General features: G+C 57.7%; 7 protein-coding genes across 7 annotated transcripts; 3 read left to right on the forward strand and 4 right to left on the reverse strand.

The window, feature by feature from the left end:
- Positions 1–159: 159 nt before the first annotated feature.
- Positions 160–2,293, forward strand: FA10DRAFT_268466 (acetyl-CoA synthetase-like protein). The gene is made up of 4 exons (XM_025522343.1): positions 160–464; positions 544–1,131; positions 1,207–1,540; positions 1,601–2,293. Exons 1-4 carry the CDS (start codon positions 301–303, stop codon positions 2,156–2,158), a joined length of 1,644 nt encoding a protein of 547 aa, XP_025375464.1. The 5' UTR covers positions 160–300; the 3' UTR covers positions 2,159–2,293.
- FA10DRAFT_268467 (hypothetical protein) lies at positions 2,224–4,803 on the reverse strand. The gene has a single exon (XM_025522344.1). It carries the CDS (start codon positions 4,669–4,671, stop codon positions 2,389–2,391), a length of 2,283 nt encoding a protein of 760 aa, XP_025375465.1. The 5' UTR covers positions 4,672–4,803; the 3' UTR covers positions 2,224–2,388.
- Positions 4,804–5,513: 710 nt separating this feature from the next.
- On the forward strand, positions 5,514–7,201 carry FA10DRAFT_232673 (aldehyde dehydrogenase; the record flags this gene model as incomplete). Its single annotated transcript, XM_025518917.1, has 2 exons — positions 5,514–5,663; positions 5,789–7,201. The coding sequence occupies 2 exons, from the start codon at positions 5,514–5,516 to the stop codon at positions 7,199–7,201; spliced, it is 1,563 nt and encodes a 520-aa protein (XP_025375466.1).
- Positions 7,202–7,267: 66 nt separating this feature from the next.
- On the reverse strand, positions 7,268–8,474 carry FA10DRAFT_268469 (Nitroreductase). Its single transcript, XM_025522345.1, has 4 exons — positions 8,020–8,474; positions 7,900–7,956; positions 7,706–7,829; positions 7,268–7,645 (listed from the first exon to the last, which is right to left on the reverse strand). The coding sequence occupies exons 1-4, from the start codon at positions 8,406–8,408 to the stop codon at positions 7,541–7,543; spliced, it is 675 nt and encodes a 224-aa protein (XP_025375467.1). The 5' UTR covers positions 8,409–8,474; the 3' UTR covers positions 7,268–7,540.
- Positions 8,475–8,728: 254 nt separating this feature from the next.
- On the reverse strand, positions 8,729–10,216 carry FA10DRAFT_232600 (MFS general substrate transporter; the record flags this gene model as incomplete). Its single annotated transcript, XM_025518912.1, has 3 exons — positions 8,729–9,675; positions 9,741–9,969; positions 10,028–10,216. 3 exons carry the CDS (start codon positions 10,214–10,216, stop codon positions 8,729–8,731), a joined length of 1,365 nt encoding a protein of 454 aa, XP_025375468.1.
- Positions 10,217–10,723: 507 nt separating this feature from the next.
- Positions 10,724–12,033, reverse strand: FA10DRAFT_268471 (hypothetical protein; the record flags this gene model as incomplete). The annotated part of the gene is made up of 1 exon (XM_025522346.1): positions 10,724–12,033. A coding segment is annotated over one exon (995 nt), but the record flags the coding sequence as incomplete, so codon positions are not given.
- Positions 12,034–12,184: 151 nt separating this feature from the next.
- On the forward strand, positions 12,185–13,499 carry FA10DRAFT_268472 (N-terminal nucleophile aminohydrolase). Its single transcript, XM_025522347.1, has 3 exons — positions 12,185–12,436; positions 12,498–12,816; positions 12,886–13,499. The coding sequence occupies exons 1-3, from the start codon at positions 12,216–12,218 to the stop codon at positions 13,174–13,176; spliced, it is 831 nt and encodes a 276-aa protein (XP_025375470.1). The 5' UTR covers positions 12,185–12,215; the 3' UTR covers positions 13,177–13,499.
- Positions 13,500–13,528: the final 29 nt, after the last annotated feature.

The following is a 13,528-nucleotide window of genomic DNA, read 5'->3' on the forward strand; positions in this document are numbered from 1 at the left end:
ATTAGCCTCGTCCTAGCCTCTCTATCTTCTTCTTCGATTCGGGACCAAGCTAGGACCGGAATTGGAGCCGGCAACGCGTTGACCGTTACCGGGCACCCCACCAAGATTTATGCATCTTGGTCTAACCGTTCTTCCCCCACATATTTAATGCTTCCTCCACCGCGTAGGCGCATCGCAAGTGATTCTGGATCTCTGTTTGTTCTCTTTGTCTGATCTCTCGGTCCTCATAGCGACCAGATCTTGTCCTTCGCCAGCGCAAGATTCAGTGAGAGCACGGAATAGGAGAGGAGCTGGGGCAACATGACGACAGTGAACAACATTGACGGGCGGAGGGTTTACACTTCCAAGGTCCCCGTGCCCAAGGTCCCCGAGGTGCCCGTGTACGACTTCGTCCTCGGAGATACCTCGTTCGATGATGAGCGCCTAGCTTTCCATGAGATCAGCAAGCGCAACAGGAAGATTACGTGAGCTCCTCTTTCTCGAATTGCTCTGTCGTATAGACAGACGTATGACTTATGCTCATGTACCAAATCATACGCACAGCTTCGGCCAGCTCAGGCTCCAGGCACAGCAGCTGGGCCTCGGACTGATCAACAAAGTCGGCCTTAAGCCTGGGGACGTTGTCCTCATCGTCCTACCTAGTGGCATCGACTTTGCCTTGGCCCTTCTCGCCTCCGTCTTTGCTGGACTCCGCGTTTCGTTTGCCAATCCCAATTATCTCCGTGCAGAGCTTCGACATGTCTATCATGCGCTGAAGCCAAAGAAGATCTTCACCATCGGCTCGATGCTAAAGACGATTACCCGAGGCGGGCTCCCTTGGAACACTGTTGTGCTCATGGACACGGAACTCGGCTACAGCACTGTCGCAGCAAAGAGGCTTCTCGCCTCGCCAGACGAGGCCAAGAGGGCAAAGCCCGTCGCACCAAAGTCGCTCGACGACACCCTCTACCTGCCATGGAGCTCTGGGACGACCGGACTTCCTAAGGCCATCGAGATCACCCATCGAAACGTTGTGTCGATGCTCTTCGCTCTCAAGGCCGTCCCAGATCTGTACCCGAAACCGATGTCGACACTCGTTTGTCTGCCCTTCTTCCATGCGCTGGCCCTCATCAAAAGCTGTCACCTGAGCGTGTGAGTTGACGAGCCATAAGCCATTCGGCGCTACAAAGGAAGCAGAAGCTTACTTCAGTACCTTCTGTGCCACAGTTGGATGAAAGCAACCGTGTACGTGATGCCGTTTGCTCCAAATGCCCTGTGCGAAGCCGTCAAGGAGTACAAGATCGAATGCATGTCGTCAGTGCCTCCCATCCTCAAAGCCCTGTCGGAATGTCCAAAGGGCGACAAGGACCATCTTGGATCACTCAAGTGGGTGTCTGTGGGCGCAGCGCCTTTGGACGCCGAGCTGGAACAAGTCATCGAGGACAAGTTGGGCATGCCCCTCATGCAGGGGTATGGCATGAGCGAGACCACCGTTGCCGCCCTCGGACTGCAACGGGGACAGCGCAAAGGGACCGTGGGCTGGCCTGTCCCGGGTGTCGAGGTGTGTTGCTGAATCGCTCGCACTTCTTGACCTTACATACTAACGTCTCTCTTTTGTCAGTGCCGCGTAGCAGATGATGACAACGCAGACGTGCCTCAAGGCGAGCGTGGGGAGCTGCTGCTTCGAGGGCGAAATATCACCAAGGGCTACTATGCCAACAAGGAAGCCAATGACTCCACTTTTACCAGCGACGGCTGGCTGAAAACGGGCGATGTCGTGATTGTCGACGACAGGGGCGAATTCAGCATTGTGGACCGTAAGAAGGAGCTCATCAAATACAAGGGCTTCCAGGTCGCGCCTGCCGAGCTCGAAGGTGTGCTCCTGCAGCACAAGGACGTCCTCGCCGCCGCAGTTGTGGGCATGTACGACAAGAAGCAAGCTACGGAGCTCCCTCGGGCCTACATCCAGCTGCGAGATCCATCTAAAAAGAACAACGCAAACGCAGTCGCTCAGGACGTGTCAGATTTCATCAAGTCGCGGGTGGCCTCGTTCAAGCAACTCAGGGGTGGCGTTAGGGTCCTTGAACTCATCCCCGTATCGCCAAGCGGAAAAGTCTTGAGAAAGGAGGTCCGCAAGATCCTTGAACAGGAGACAGCCGCAAAGTCGAGCAAGCTCTAAGCTTTCTCTTTCTGTCGTTGTTTGCCGACTCTTTTCCAGCAGCTCGATTCGAGCGATAATAGTGAATAATGCTTGGTGATGCATTACGTTTTGTTAAATACATTCAGAGACCGATCAGAAACATACATGGCGCAAGAAGCCTGACCGTGAACAGAGTGTACGAGACCAAAGGGAGATCCAAAGACGTATGTGACACACTGGAAGATGATATCGGCGTAGCTTATATTATCTTAATTTTCGGGAACCTTGATCCAGAAGGACTCGTCGAAGAGCTCGTTTGGCGAGAAGGGCAATGTCCAGGCGGCCGCGCAACCTCCAGCGCTGTCTCCAAAGGCCAGTCCTAGAGAGGCAAGCGAGTCACTCTCCTCTGTCAGGGGTGAACATTCCATGCCAGTGCCCGTTGCAGCAAAAGGCGCGCTCATGCCTCCGCCACCATTGGTCTTGGCTGCAACGGAGGTGTTGGAAGATGGCTGTTGGTGGTGTTGCTCTTGCGACTGCATCGAGTGCTGTTGTACCGAGTGCTGCAAGCTCGGACTTGCCGCCCTCGAAGATTGCACGGGCCAGCCGCGAACCTCCATGCCAGGTGGATAAGCCGCCCGATCCTCGTTTGGAGTCTTGGACGAGAGCACGGCGCGAATCATGGATGCCAAGCGGGCCGGCTTGTGCTTGGGACCCAGCGCAACCTTGTCGAGAAAGTCGACTGCCTCCTCAACGTCGGTCAAGAGCCGCTGCCGCAGAACGGCATCACTGGTGAAGCGAGCAAGTTTGACGAGTAGCACGGCGCCGTAGCCCACGAGGCTGAGTATCGTGTGAGGCGCATACGCTAGCCACTGTCCTAGGCCGTCAATAGCGGCCTTGAGAATGTTCTTGGAGGCGGAGATAGCACTGGGCAGACAGATGGACTGCACTGGCGGGCTTTTGGATGGGTTCAATGCGCAGTACTGGAGACCGTAGGAGTTGAGGACCAAGACGGCATAGTTGTACCGCAGCGTTGCCTGCTTCGTAACGTAGTGCATTGTAAAGAGGTGAATGTCGTCGTCAGGGGAAGTGCTCTGTTGGGGCGACGAAAAGAAGCCCCGCTGCTCCCACGTTCGACGGTAATTTTCGAGCTCGTCGTTGTAGATGCGCATCATCGTCTCGCAGTCGAAATCGACCGAGGAGGAGTTGCTGACTCCACCAAGAGCGGAGGAAGCCCAGGTCTTGGACGACGAGGACAGAACGTCGACCTGCCGAGATGTCAACTTGAGCAGATCGGCGAGGGCAGAAATGCCCAGGTCCCAAATCTGACACTGCGGTTGTTGGCACCAGCTGTCCGAGTCCCTGATCAGTGTCGTGTCAGATCGAATCGTCCAAGGACGACCGGCACCCATCGACAAGGAACGATCGACCAAGAAAGTCATGAGCCACGTCCGCTCTCGATTGAGACGTTCAGCATCTGAGATGCCCTGGCCGCCAGTGCCGAGCTCGGTTGCCATGCGAATGCCGATGCCCGCATACAGCCACGCACGGTCCATGGTCGGGTCCGCTGCCGGTCGATTCCAGAAGTAGAGCAGGAGGAAGCCCTGCACCACTTCCACCTTCTTTTCTCCACTCGTCACGGCCCAACCGACAAACCAGTCCATCTCGGGCTGCAGCTCGTCCCGCAGCGTCGGTCTGGCAGTGGCGTAGGTCGCGGCAAGGTAGACGATGCATGCCCAGAGGAAGGGCGAGGATTGGCTGACGTGATCTACTGTGTGGTACGATGGGTCGAGCATGACGGTCTGGAAGGCGCATCGGCGCATAAAGAGGTTGAACAGCTCGACGCCCTCTTGAGCTGTGATGCAGCCCGTCGAGACGAAGGGCAACGTCGACAGGTGGTCGTTGCTGCCAACGGGAATCTCGCTCATAGGTGCCAAGGCAGAGGACGAGGAAGGGTCGAGATCAAGTTGGCCGTTGAGGATCGAAGAGGCTGCATCGAGGGAGTCTGCTCCTCCCGCTGTTGCCGCCACCGGTGCCATCGCCGGCACGCCTGCCATAGTTGTTGTTGTTGTTGATGTCGTCGTCGCCGCCGCCGTCGGTGCCAGCGCTGCTGTTGTAGCGTCGGTGGCCTCGAGGGAAAAGCCAGGAGCGGGCTTGATGTCTCCAGGCATGGTGAGGATCGAAGACGCCTTGAAGACTTGCTCCATGTCGCGAATGCGGTCGGTGAGCTGCTGGATCTGCATGTCCTTCTTCCTCGTCCATGGCCTGCGACAGGCCCTTTCGACTACGATGCACTCGTGCCCGGTCCTCTTGCATCGCTCGCAGGGGCCTTCGTCGGGCGCAGAGCACTTCATCTTGAGTCGCTGGCACCATGTGCACGCCCTCGAGTTGCGGCTGCGCTTTGTCTTTCCATTTTGTTGCGGTTGCTGCTGCTGCGACGGCGACGTGGAGGACTGTGGAGATGGACGCTTTCTGTCGTTTGTGCTCGCCGCTTCTTCTGAAGAACGGCCGCTGCTGCTTGCGCCGCTGATGCTGGGCGAGTCTCCGCTCCTCATCTGGCTCCTAAATGATCCGGTAGGGGCTTTGGCGGACGGAAAGAGGGGACGCGGGACGTGGCTGGCGTTGGTAAGGGATCGACTGCCTCGGTGGAGTACTCAGAACACCTCCCACTTCGTGCCTCTATGATGTGCAGGATTGGGAATCGATTTCCCATCTCAAGTCCTGCAATTGGCAAGGGCCCCTGCCCTTGCCTACTGCTGCTGCTACTTTCGGAGCAGTGCCGCGGTGCTTACAATGTCGTAGTAAAACATACACTATCCCACATCGCTACACTACTACTACCTGACTACTACTACTGACTACTACTGAAAATGTTAAATTGAGGCCCTGGACAATCAGCCTCGAAAATCGGGTCTGGGGAAATAAAGCCTAGGTCCCCACATCAAATCGAATCTCCCACCACGGCCAAACGAGAGGTCCCAATTTAATTGGATCGAGGCCTTTTTTAGTTGTCTCGGACTCACTGGTTGGCCACGTGGAGCGAGAATCACCTCCACACAGTTCAAGAAGAAAATCCATATGGCGTGTCCGACAAGCGAACCCCGCACGAGGGAAGCATTTTTTTTTTTTGGCAAAGAAGACCCGGGTTTTCGAATGGGCCGGTCGAGGTTCGTAACCGCTAGGCTCCGGCACGGGCAATCAGTGCGCTAGCGAAGACCGATTGTCAAAGTGACGCTAGGGCCGTCTCCATCCCATTGAGAGACTACACAAGTTGCTGGAGTAGAAGAGGACACTACTTCTTGCCACTCGGTCGCTCTTCCCTTTTGATCACCACCATCCCCCTTCTCTTCACCCTCCTTTTACCTCACATTACGAGCAAGACCTGCTGTACTCAAAAATGCCCGCCCCACCCGCTGATCTGAAGTACAACTCTCTCGAGGAGATCGAGCAGATTCACAAGGAGCTGCGCGACAGCTTCCAGACGGGCAAGACGGCCGAAATTGGCTTCCGCAAGCACCAGCTTAAGCAGTTGTCCTTTCTCCTCAACGTGCGTAGTTTGGCTTTTCCTCCCGCAAATACTCTCCTTTCTTTCTCTCTCTCGGATGAAGCTGAGCTCACTTCTTCCTCTTTTTTCCTTGCTTTTTTTTTTCTTCCTCTCTTCATCAACTACAGGACAATGTGGAGGCCATCGTAGATGCCATTGGCAAGGACCTGGGCCGCTGTCGGTTCGAGAGTGTGTTCGCCGAGATCACGCTGTGCGCCAACGAGTGCATCGACGCCTACGAAAACATCGAAAAGTGGGCCAAGGCTGACAACAAGTGGTTCGGCGTCGTCTGGTCGATGCATGCGCCCAAGGAGATCAAGGAGCCCAAGGGCACTGTCCTCGTCATGGGCGCGTGGAACTACCCCATCTCTGTCCAGGTCGGCCCCCTCGTTGCTGCGCTTGCGGCCGGCAACACGGCCGTGCTCAAGCCTTCCGAGGTGGCCGCCCACTCGGCTAAGCTCTTGGCCGAGCTGTGGCCAAAGTACATGGACCCTTCCATGTCGAGGATCATCAACGGCGCCATTCCAGAGACGACGAAGCTGCTCGACCTCCGGTGGGAGCACATTCTCTACACCGGCAACGGCAACGTCGGCCGCATCGTCGCCGAAAAGGCAGCCAAGTGGCTCTGCCCCACCACACTCGAGCTGGGCGGCAAGAGCCCCGTGTTCATCGACGAGCACGCCGACTTCAACATTGCTGCCCACCGGCTCTTGTGGGCCAAGTCGATCAACTGCGGCCAGACGTGCATCGCACCCGACTACATTGTCTGCACAAAGCAGGTCCAGGACAAGCTCGTGGAGCACCTCAAGCGCGTCCAGAAGGAGTTCTGGCCCCAGTCGCCCCGCAAGTCCAAGGACTACGGCCGCATCATCAACGAGCGCCACTTTGCTCGCCTCTCGGGTCTCATCGACAAGACAAAGGGCAGCATCGTCCTCGGCGGCGACCGCGACGAGGCAGACCGCTTCTTTGAGCCCACCGTCGTAGCTGACGTCAAGCCCGGTGACTCGGTGATGAGCGACGAAATCTTTGGCCCTATCCTGCCCATCCTCGTCGTCAAGGACATCGAAGAGGCCATCGACTACGTCAACGACCACGACCAGCCACTGGCCCTGTATGCGTTTGTCAATGCCAAGAACATGGACCACATCGTCAAGCGCACCCGCAGCGGTGGCGTCGTCCAGGGCGACCTCATGCTCCACTACACGGTGCCCCTCACCTTTGGCGGCACGGGTCCTTCGGGATACGGCGCCTACCACGGCCGCGCCGGCTTCGACACCTTCTCCCACACCCGATGCATGGTCTCGGCACCCGCCACTGGCGTCCTGGGCAAGATCACCGAGGCGCTGATGGCAAGCCGGTACCCGCCCTACACCGATGGCAACCTCAAGATGCTCCGCATGCTCCTTGGCCGCAGCCCTGGCTTCAAGAGGCCCGAAAAGGTGTACACTGGTAAAGAGTCCGGTGGCATGTTCTCTCGGGTGAGCGCCCTCTTCACCCTTCTTGTCATTGTCGCTGCCGTCGCTTACGGAAGGCAGTCTTAATCGCTCTTGCTTTGCAATCGATTTGTCTCTCTTTTTTCCCCTTTTCTTTTACCACCACTCCCCAGGCCTGATCTCTCGATCCCTTGCTTCCGTGCTACTCCTCGGCCCCTCGGCCACTCGTCCGCCCGACACCCTCGCCAATCCCTCCGGCCGGTCCCTCCTCCGGCCCCCTCATTACCTCTGCCTGCCCTAAAGAATCCTAATCCTCCCGGCTGCTGTTCTGCTTCATACCATGTCCTCGTCGATACCGCTTCGCCAAATGTACGAAACCTCCCTCGCTTCTGATTTCTTTTGAATTTGATCACGGTCTTTCCCCCCCTTTCCTCTTTGCTCTATGTTCTACTTGAAGATGATGACCCGATCTCTAATGGGCTTGAACGGCTTTTCCTTTCCTGGCCGTCCTGGCGGACCGGCCGGCGTGCCGAATGGCATCATGGCCGTGCACTGCTTTGGTTGGCCTGGTCAGCTTCTTTCCGGATGTAGCACGTCTCAAGGCACACTGACCTGCCAAGAAGAAGGCAGAGCGAGATGCTCCGTCAGCGCCCGTCCCACGGCGGGGTACGTCGAGACGTGGTGCTGCAAGCTGGCACCGAGACCTTCCGCCTCGAGGGCTGTCCAGACTGCGAACCTGTGGGCGTGTGTTTTTAGCAAACTTCACGCAACAGTGCTCTTGTTTCAGAGAGAACCACCTGACTCACTGGAGCATCCCCGTCGCGTTCTCGGACCAGACGTCAAACGCCTTGCTTTCTTTGAAGCTTGGTCACGCCCGAATGTCAGCCCCCATTTTCTTGCTCTCTTTCGCCTAGCCATCCACTCACTCGGGCGACTGCACATACTGGGCCTCAATGTCCTCGCGGTTCTCCAGAAAGACGACGGAGCCATACGTCTCGCTGCCGAATTTCTCCGTGCGCTGCCGCCGCGCCTGCCGCGCCTGCTCATCGGCCTCGCGCTGCTCCTGCTGCTGGGTCCCACTGTTGCTGGGAGGGACCGTAGAGGCATAGGATTCGGCGACGGTGCGCCAGGCCTGCTTGTGCCGCTCGCCGAGGAGGAGCACGACGCGGGCCGACTGGACATTGTAGGCGCTCGGCGCGTGCTGCGTCGCGCGTTCCACAAGCGACTGGATCCGCGCGTCCGAGATGGGGCTGGCGTCCGACAGCGAGTAGTAGGTGCGGCGCCGCTCGACGGCGTCCAGGAAAGCATCGGCCATGGCAGACAAGGTAAGCGGTGCTTTTGGTGCGTGTGTGCGAACCAGGTCAGGTCAACCTTTAGTCACTGCTGCTCTTCTCTTGTTGCTTTCTTACGCGGGAACAGAGGTGGAGGAAGCGGGAGGAAATTCGTGATTCAGACTCACACATCCGTAATCTGAAAATTCAGGCTGAAAACGCAGGGAGAATGGGCGTGTACACTACGAGTGCTGCTTCAGAGAATGCATTGGCCCGGACGGCTCTGTCCTAGTAGCTAATCCATGAGATCATTACAAATAGATGGTGGATGAATGCACGATCAGGTATCTACAGACGGAAGGGCTCATCCCTTGACTGCAAGGTTCGACCAGCCACGGATCGTCTTGCCGTACAAGAGCGCGACGACGGGAATGGCAATCTCGGCCATGCTGATGAGGGCGAGAATAAGGACCGCGTACCGAGGCCCCAGATTTCGGAACATCTTGTCGCCAAAGAGAGGGAGGATCGCAGTAATGCACGACCGGATTAGCGCCTCGGCCGCAAAGGCCGCGCCCGACTTGGGTCCATAAGCATCGACCGTGTAGCCAATCGTGACGAGGAGCACGCCCATGACGCTCATGCCGTAAAAGACGCTGGCGATGATCGAGACAATCCAGTGGACCGAATCGCTGTATGTTGTGAAACCAAACCAGAAGAGGCTGATAGTTGCCAGCACCGACGAGCCGATACCGAGGTAGGCGCGCAGCTCGGGTGGGCGCGCACCCCTGCGGGCCATGACCATCTTGACATAGAATTTGAGGTCGAGCGTAAAGCCGTACACGCCGCCGAGCGTGATACCCAGCGCAATTCCCAAGAATGCCAGACCGATCTGGAACGCATTGAAGCCGTACCCGCTGTTGCCGTAGTAGAGGTCCTTGGGCCCATAGACGATGGGAAAGGCCTCAAAGAAGAGGTAGAGCACGCCGAGCACCGTCGTCTGCCAGAGACTGATAAAGATGACGATGGGCTCCGTGATGATCATCTTGCCCGCCGTCGTCGCAATATACAAGACCTTTTCACCCAGCTTCGGCGGCTCAAAGCCCAGCCGGACGTCGAGGTGGGGATAGTGCTTGCGGATCAGGCGCGCCTTGCGCTGCAGCAGCACCGATCGATTCGTCTCCGGATAGGCAAAGATGAAGAGAATGACGGAGATGACGCCGGCAATGATGGCCGAATAGAAGACCCAGCGCCAGCCAGCCTTTTCCTGATTGTCGAACGTCACATAGTTGGCAACCGCACCTCCAATGAGGGCTGCAAGGAGGCTGTCAGTGGGGAACGTGTCCTGCCCAGTGGCACACGAGCAACGAGATACTCACGACCAATGGCGGGCCCAAGAAAGACACCGCAGCTGTAGATGACGATGCCCTTTGCTACGACGAGGCCCTGGGCGGCCTCGACGGCGTATGAGCCTCCGACTGCGAGCGTCGCCGTGCCGACGAGCCCCGCAAACGCGCGCGTGACGGTCAGCGTGGCCATGTTGTTGGCCCTCGCCGCTCCAACGTGCCAGATGACCCAGAGCGCACAACTGGCGATGAAGATTGGTTTCTGCATGCGACGCCGTCAGCGGGACAGATGCTCCAAAAGTGAGGACCCCAACACTCACACGGCCGTACAGATCCGAAAGGGGCACGAGGAAGAGGGTGCCCACACCCCAGACCATGACGTAGAAAACAAAGGGCAGGCGGCTCACTTGCTCGCCCGTGTGGAATTCCTCCTGGGCGTAGGGTGCCACATAGAGGTAGGCACTCGCATAGAGGGAGAGAATAAAGGCGTTGTAGGCAATGATGGCCATGCCGATGTAGAAGCGTACGGGCGGCGTCTTCTGCGGGTCCTTGAATTGATCGGGAAAATAGCCATCGTCAAATGAAACCTCGACGTAGTTCTTCTCCTCGCCGCCGAGGACAGGCTCGGTACCTGGCTTCGCGATAGGCTCGTGCTGCTGCTCCTCCTCGTCCTGGAGGGAGTGGGCCCTCGTCGTTCCGTTCATCTCATTGCTGATCTTTGCGTCGCTCATCCTCTCCGTCGTGGTGGTCGTCTCCATGGTTGCCACTTGCAACTCTAGGGTCGATTCCCTTTCCCTTCCGGGACCAAGTGAAGCGAGGGGAGCGTGCGGTGCCGTCCGACCGCGTGGAGCGTGCAGGAACTTCGTCGGTGCGGGAACGCTTAGCCTAAAACAAAAACGACACTTTAGAGTTCCAACTCCTTTTGGCCGGTGATGCGCCTGTGCCCAATTGTACTGCACTGTACTTCGATTCCATGTCCATCGAAATTCGAGGCTAGGCGCAGAAACAAATTGGATTCGGAGAAAGAGGGCGCCAAAGAGGGACAAGAGCAGAGGCGGCTGTAGCAGCAGCCGCGCACCGCCAAGGTCGACGCGAGGAACAGCTTTGATAAAAGTGGGGGGCAACAGCGCAGCGACGGCAGCACGGCCGATGCTGACAGGATCAGCGGCGGGCCACGCCACTGGTTTATGAAGACTCCCCAAACTCGTGACCTCGACGCTCTTGCAGCATCTCGCGGCGGCCAAGGCCGCAGAGCAGGGCCGAGAGGGCCAAGCGATGACCAATTCGCCCACTACTACTATCTGTACTGCACAATACATCTAATGTTACATTCAAAGACTACCAAGAAAGTCCATCAGACCTCCTCCGCCGCCGCCGCTCCCACCCGTTCTGCCGCTCTTGTCTTTGTCCTTGTCCTTCTGCAGGAGAGCCCGAAGCGCAGCAGACTTGTCGTTGGTCGTCTGCCCCTTCTTTGCCCGCTTGTTCGCCTTCGCATCCAGCGTCATTGGCTTTGGCGCATCTTTTTTCTTCTCGCTTCGGCTTTCAAGTTCTTGCTTCTCGAAGGAAGTGACCTTGCTGCTTTCGTCAATCGTATTGTGAGGAGGCAGAGCCGTTGGAAGAGGGCTCCTGTTCTCCCCTTCAATTTTATGCTTGCTGCTCTCCGCTTTTTTCTTCCTTCGCAGTAGCGCGGCCCTTTGCTCGAGTGTGAGCGCACCCAGGTCTTGATCCTTTCCGTCTCGAGCCGCGGTGCTCATCTTCACAGCGGCTGTATCCGAATCCGCACGTTCGGCGGCCTTTTCTGTTGGCGGCAGTCCTTGATAACGCGGCCGTGGTGCTTCTGCATGCTCCGGGTCCCGGCGCTTCACCCTTCTCGTCGGAGCAAAACGAGACTTTGCTTCAACGATGGGTCTGCCGGGGTTCGTCGTTGTCAAGCAACTCGTGCAGAGCCTCGCACTCGATGACATGCCTGAATGCTGCCTCTGCTCTGTTGAATTCCGAGAGGTCAATCCGGGATAGAGCGGCGTAGCACAGGTGCCACATCGTGCATTGTGCTGAACATAGTAGGTCGGAAGCAAGTCTTCGATTCGAGTGCTGGACGACGTCGCTACATTCTCTTCCGTCTCGCCCCAGAGCGGGCGCCGACGACTTGGAACTGCGCCAGCGTCGTCGGACGAGAGCGACGACAAAGACGCCTCTACAACGGCCTCGCGGAATCGCTGCGATTGGCGCATGGCAAGCCTAGGGAAGCCTCGCACGGCTGCTTCCCTTGACAGCGCATCTTGGTGCAGTGCTTGCGTGGTCTTGAGAGGGGCCGACGTCGCCATTTGGCTGAGGGCAAACAAGAAAGTCGCGCTCGTGCAAAATATATAAAAAAAGTCGGATGCACGGCTCGATCACGCCTTGCAGCTTCGCGCACACGTGGAAAGCCGCGCAACCGTTCGCGCCTCGCTCGCTCCATCTCTCTGGCTGCTTCCCAGGAACTACCTACCTGACTCTGTGACAACCAGGATGGTCGTGACTCTCTCAGACTCGAGACACTTCGGCGCCACCGCTGGCGCCATGCACAGTACTGCTGCTGGGCCTGTATCGCACGCCTTCAGCCCATACACCGACAATGGCGGTTCTATCATGGCCGTGGCCGGCGCAGACTTTTGCGTAATTGCAGGTGACACCCGTCAGTCCGAGGGCTACAACATTCAGACCCGCTACAAGCCAAAGGTCTTCCGGCTGTGAGTTTGCTCTACTGTATATCTCCTGACAAGCGCTAACATGCGGCTGTCCCACCCATAGGACCGACCGCGCAACGCTTGCTACGAATGGCTTCGCGGCCGATGCCGAAGCGCTCGTCAATCGGATCCAGCAGCGCCTCGAGTGGTATCGGCATGCCCACGGCGGCTCTATGCCCCTGCACGCCATTGCGCGAATGATCTCGACGATTCTCTACTCGAAGCGCTTCTTCCCGTACTACGTCTACAACATCCTCGGCGGCCTCGATGAGCAGGGCAAGGGCGCAGTCTACAGCTTCGACCCGGTGGGCAGCTACGAGCGAGAATTCTGCAGAGCGGCAGGAAGTGCACAGAGCCTGCTCCAGCCATTCTTGGATAGCCAGGTGCGCTGTCTTGCTCTGGGGTATAGCTCTGCGCCCTGAAAAACTGACAGGCGATTCGCCTTGATACAGATCATGTTCAAGAACCAGATTCCAACACCCGAGCGTCCGATTCCAGAGCCGGGCACAATGACGCTACCGGACGTTCTTCGCATCGTCATGGACAGCTTCACCTCGGCCACGGAGCGACACATCGAGGTGGGAGACGGTCTGGAAATGTTTGTCGTCCGTCTGCCGGGATCAAAGACTGGAGCCGCTGCTGTCGACTTGGGAGCGCATGGCGCAGTAGAGGCCCTTGGTGGAGAAGACCCGCAGAAGGACGACGCATGTATGGTCATCCGAAGGGAGCTTAAGAAGGACTAAGCACCATCAATGAAATCATAATCACGCCAGGACAAGACAAAGGCAGTTTTGTGGGTCATTAAGATTTCGTTACGGGGTCATCATCAGGAAGAGGTATTTGGTACAGGAGCAGGCCGAATTGAAGAGGGGTGCCTCACTTGGTCTCAGCAGCAACGGGAGCAACAGCGGCTGGGGCGGCGCTGCTTCCTCCGAAGAGACCGCCAAACCAGCCGTTGCTGGCGGGCGCGGCGGCAGGGGTAGCGGCCTCGCTCTCTTCGGAGATCTTCTTCTCGTTCTCAATGTCTGCTGCCGATTCGACCGGCACAACGGGGCCCTTTGTCGCCTCGCGCTGCGCCTTTGCGGCCTCGACCCT

The sequence above is a fragment of the Acaromyces ingoldii genome (assembly GCF_003144295.1).
Source record: "Acaromyces ingoldii strain MCA 4198 unplaced genomic scaffold FA10scaffold_5, whole genome shotgun sequence".
Taxonomy (NCBI): domain Eukaryota; kingdom Fungi; phylum Basidiomycota; class Exobasidiomycetes; order Exobasidiales; family Cryptobasidiaceae; genus Acaromyces; species Acaromyces ingoldii.

Bases quoted from the DNA above. Each gene is read 5' to 3' on its own strand.
- FA10DRAFT_268466 (XM_025522343.1), top strand. From the start codon at position 301: ATGACGACAGTGAACAACATTGACGGGCGGAGGGTTTACACTTCCAAG. The intron at 465-543 runs GTGAGCTCCTCT...TCATACGCACAG, and splicing joins AAGCGCAACAGGAAGATTAC to CTTCGGCCAGCTCAGGCTCC. The intron at 1,541-1,600 runs GTGTGTTGCTGA...CTCTTTTGTCAG, and splicing joins GGCCTGTCCCGGGTGTCGAG to TGCCGCGTAGCAGATGATGA.
- FA10DRAFT_268467 (XM_025522344.1), bottom strand. From the start codon at position 4,671: ATGAGGAGCGGAGACTCGCCCAGCATCAGCGGCGCAAGCAGCAGCGGC.
- FA10DRAFT_268469 (XM_025522345.1), bottom strand. From the start codon at position 8,408: ATGGCCGATGCTTTCCTGGACGCCGTCGAGCGGCGCCGCACCTACTAC. The intron at 7,957-8,019 runs GTGAGTGGATGG...GGCGTGACCAAG, and splicing joins CAGTATGTGCAGTCGCCCGA to CTTCAAAGAAAGCAAGGCGT. The intron at 7,646-7,705 runs GTCAGTGTGCCT...CAACCAAAGCAG, and splicing joins CTCTGCCTTCTTCTTGGCAG to TGCACGGCCATGATGCCATT.
- FA10DRAFT_268472 (XM_025522347.1), top strand. From the start codon at position 12,216: ATGGTCGTGACTCTCTCAGACTCGAGACACTTCGGCGCCACCGCTGGC. The intron at 12,437-12,497 runs GTGAGTTTGCTC...TCCCACCCATAG, and splicing joins AAGCCAAAGGTCTTCCGGCT to GACCGACCGCGCAACGCTTG. The intron at 12,817-12,885 runs GTGCGCTGTCTT...GCCTTGATACAG, and splicing joins AGCCATTCTTGGATAGCCAG to ATCATGTTCAAGAACCAGAT.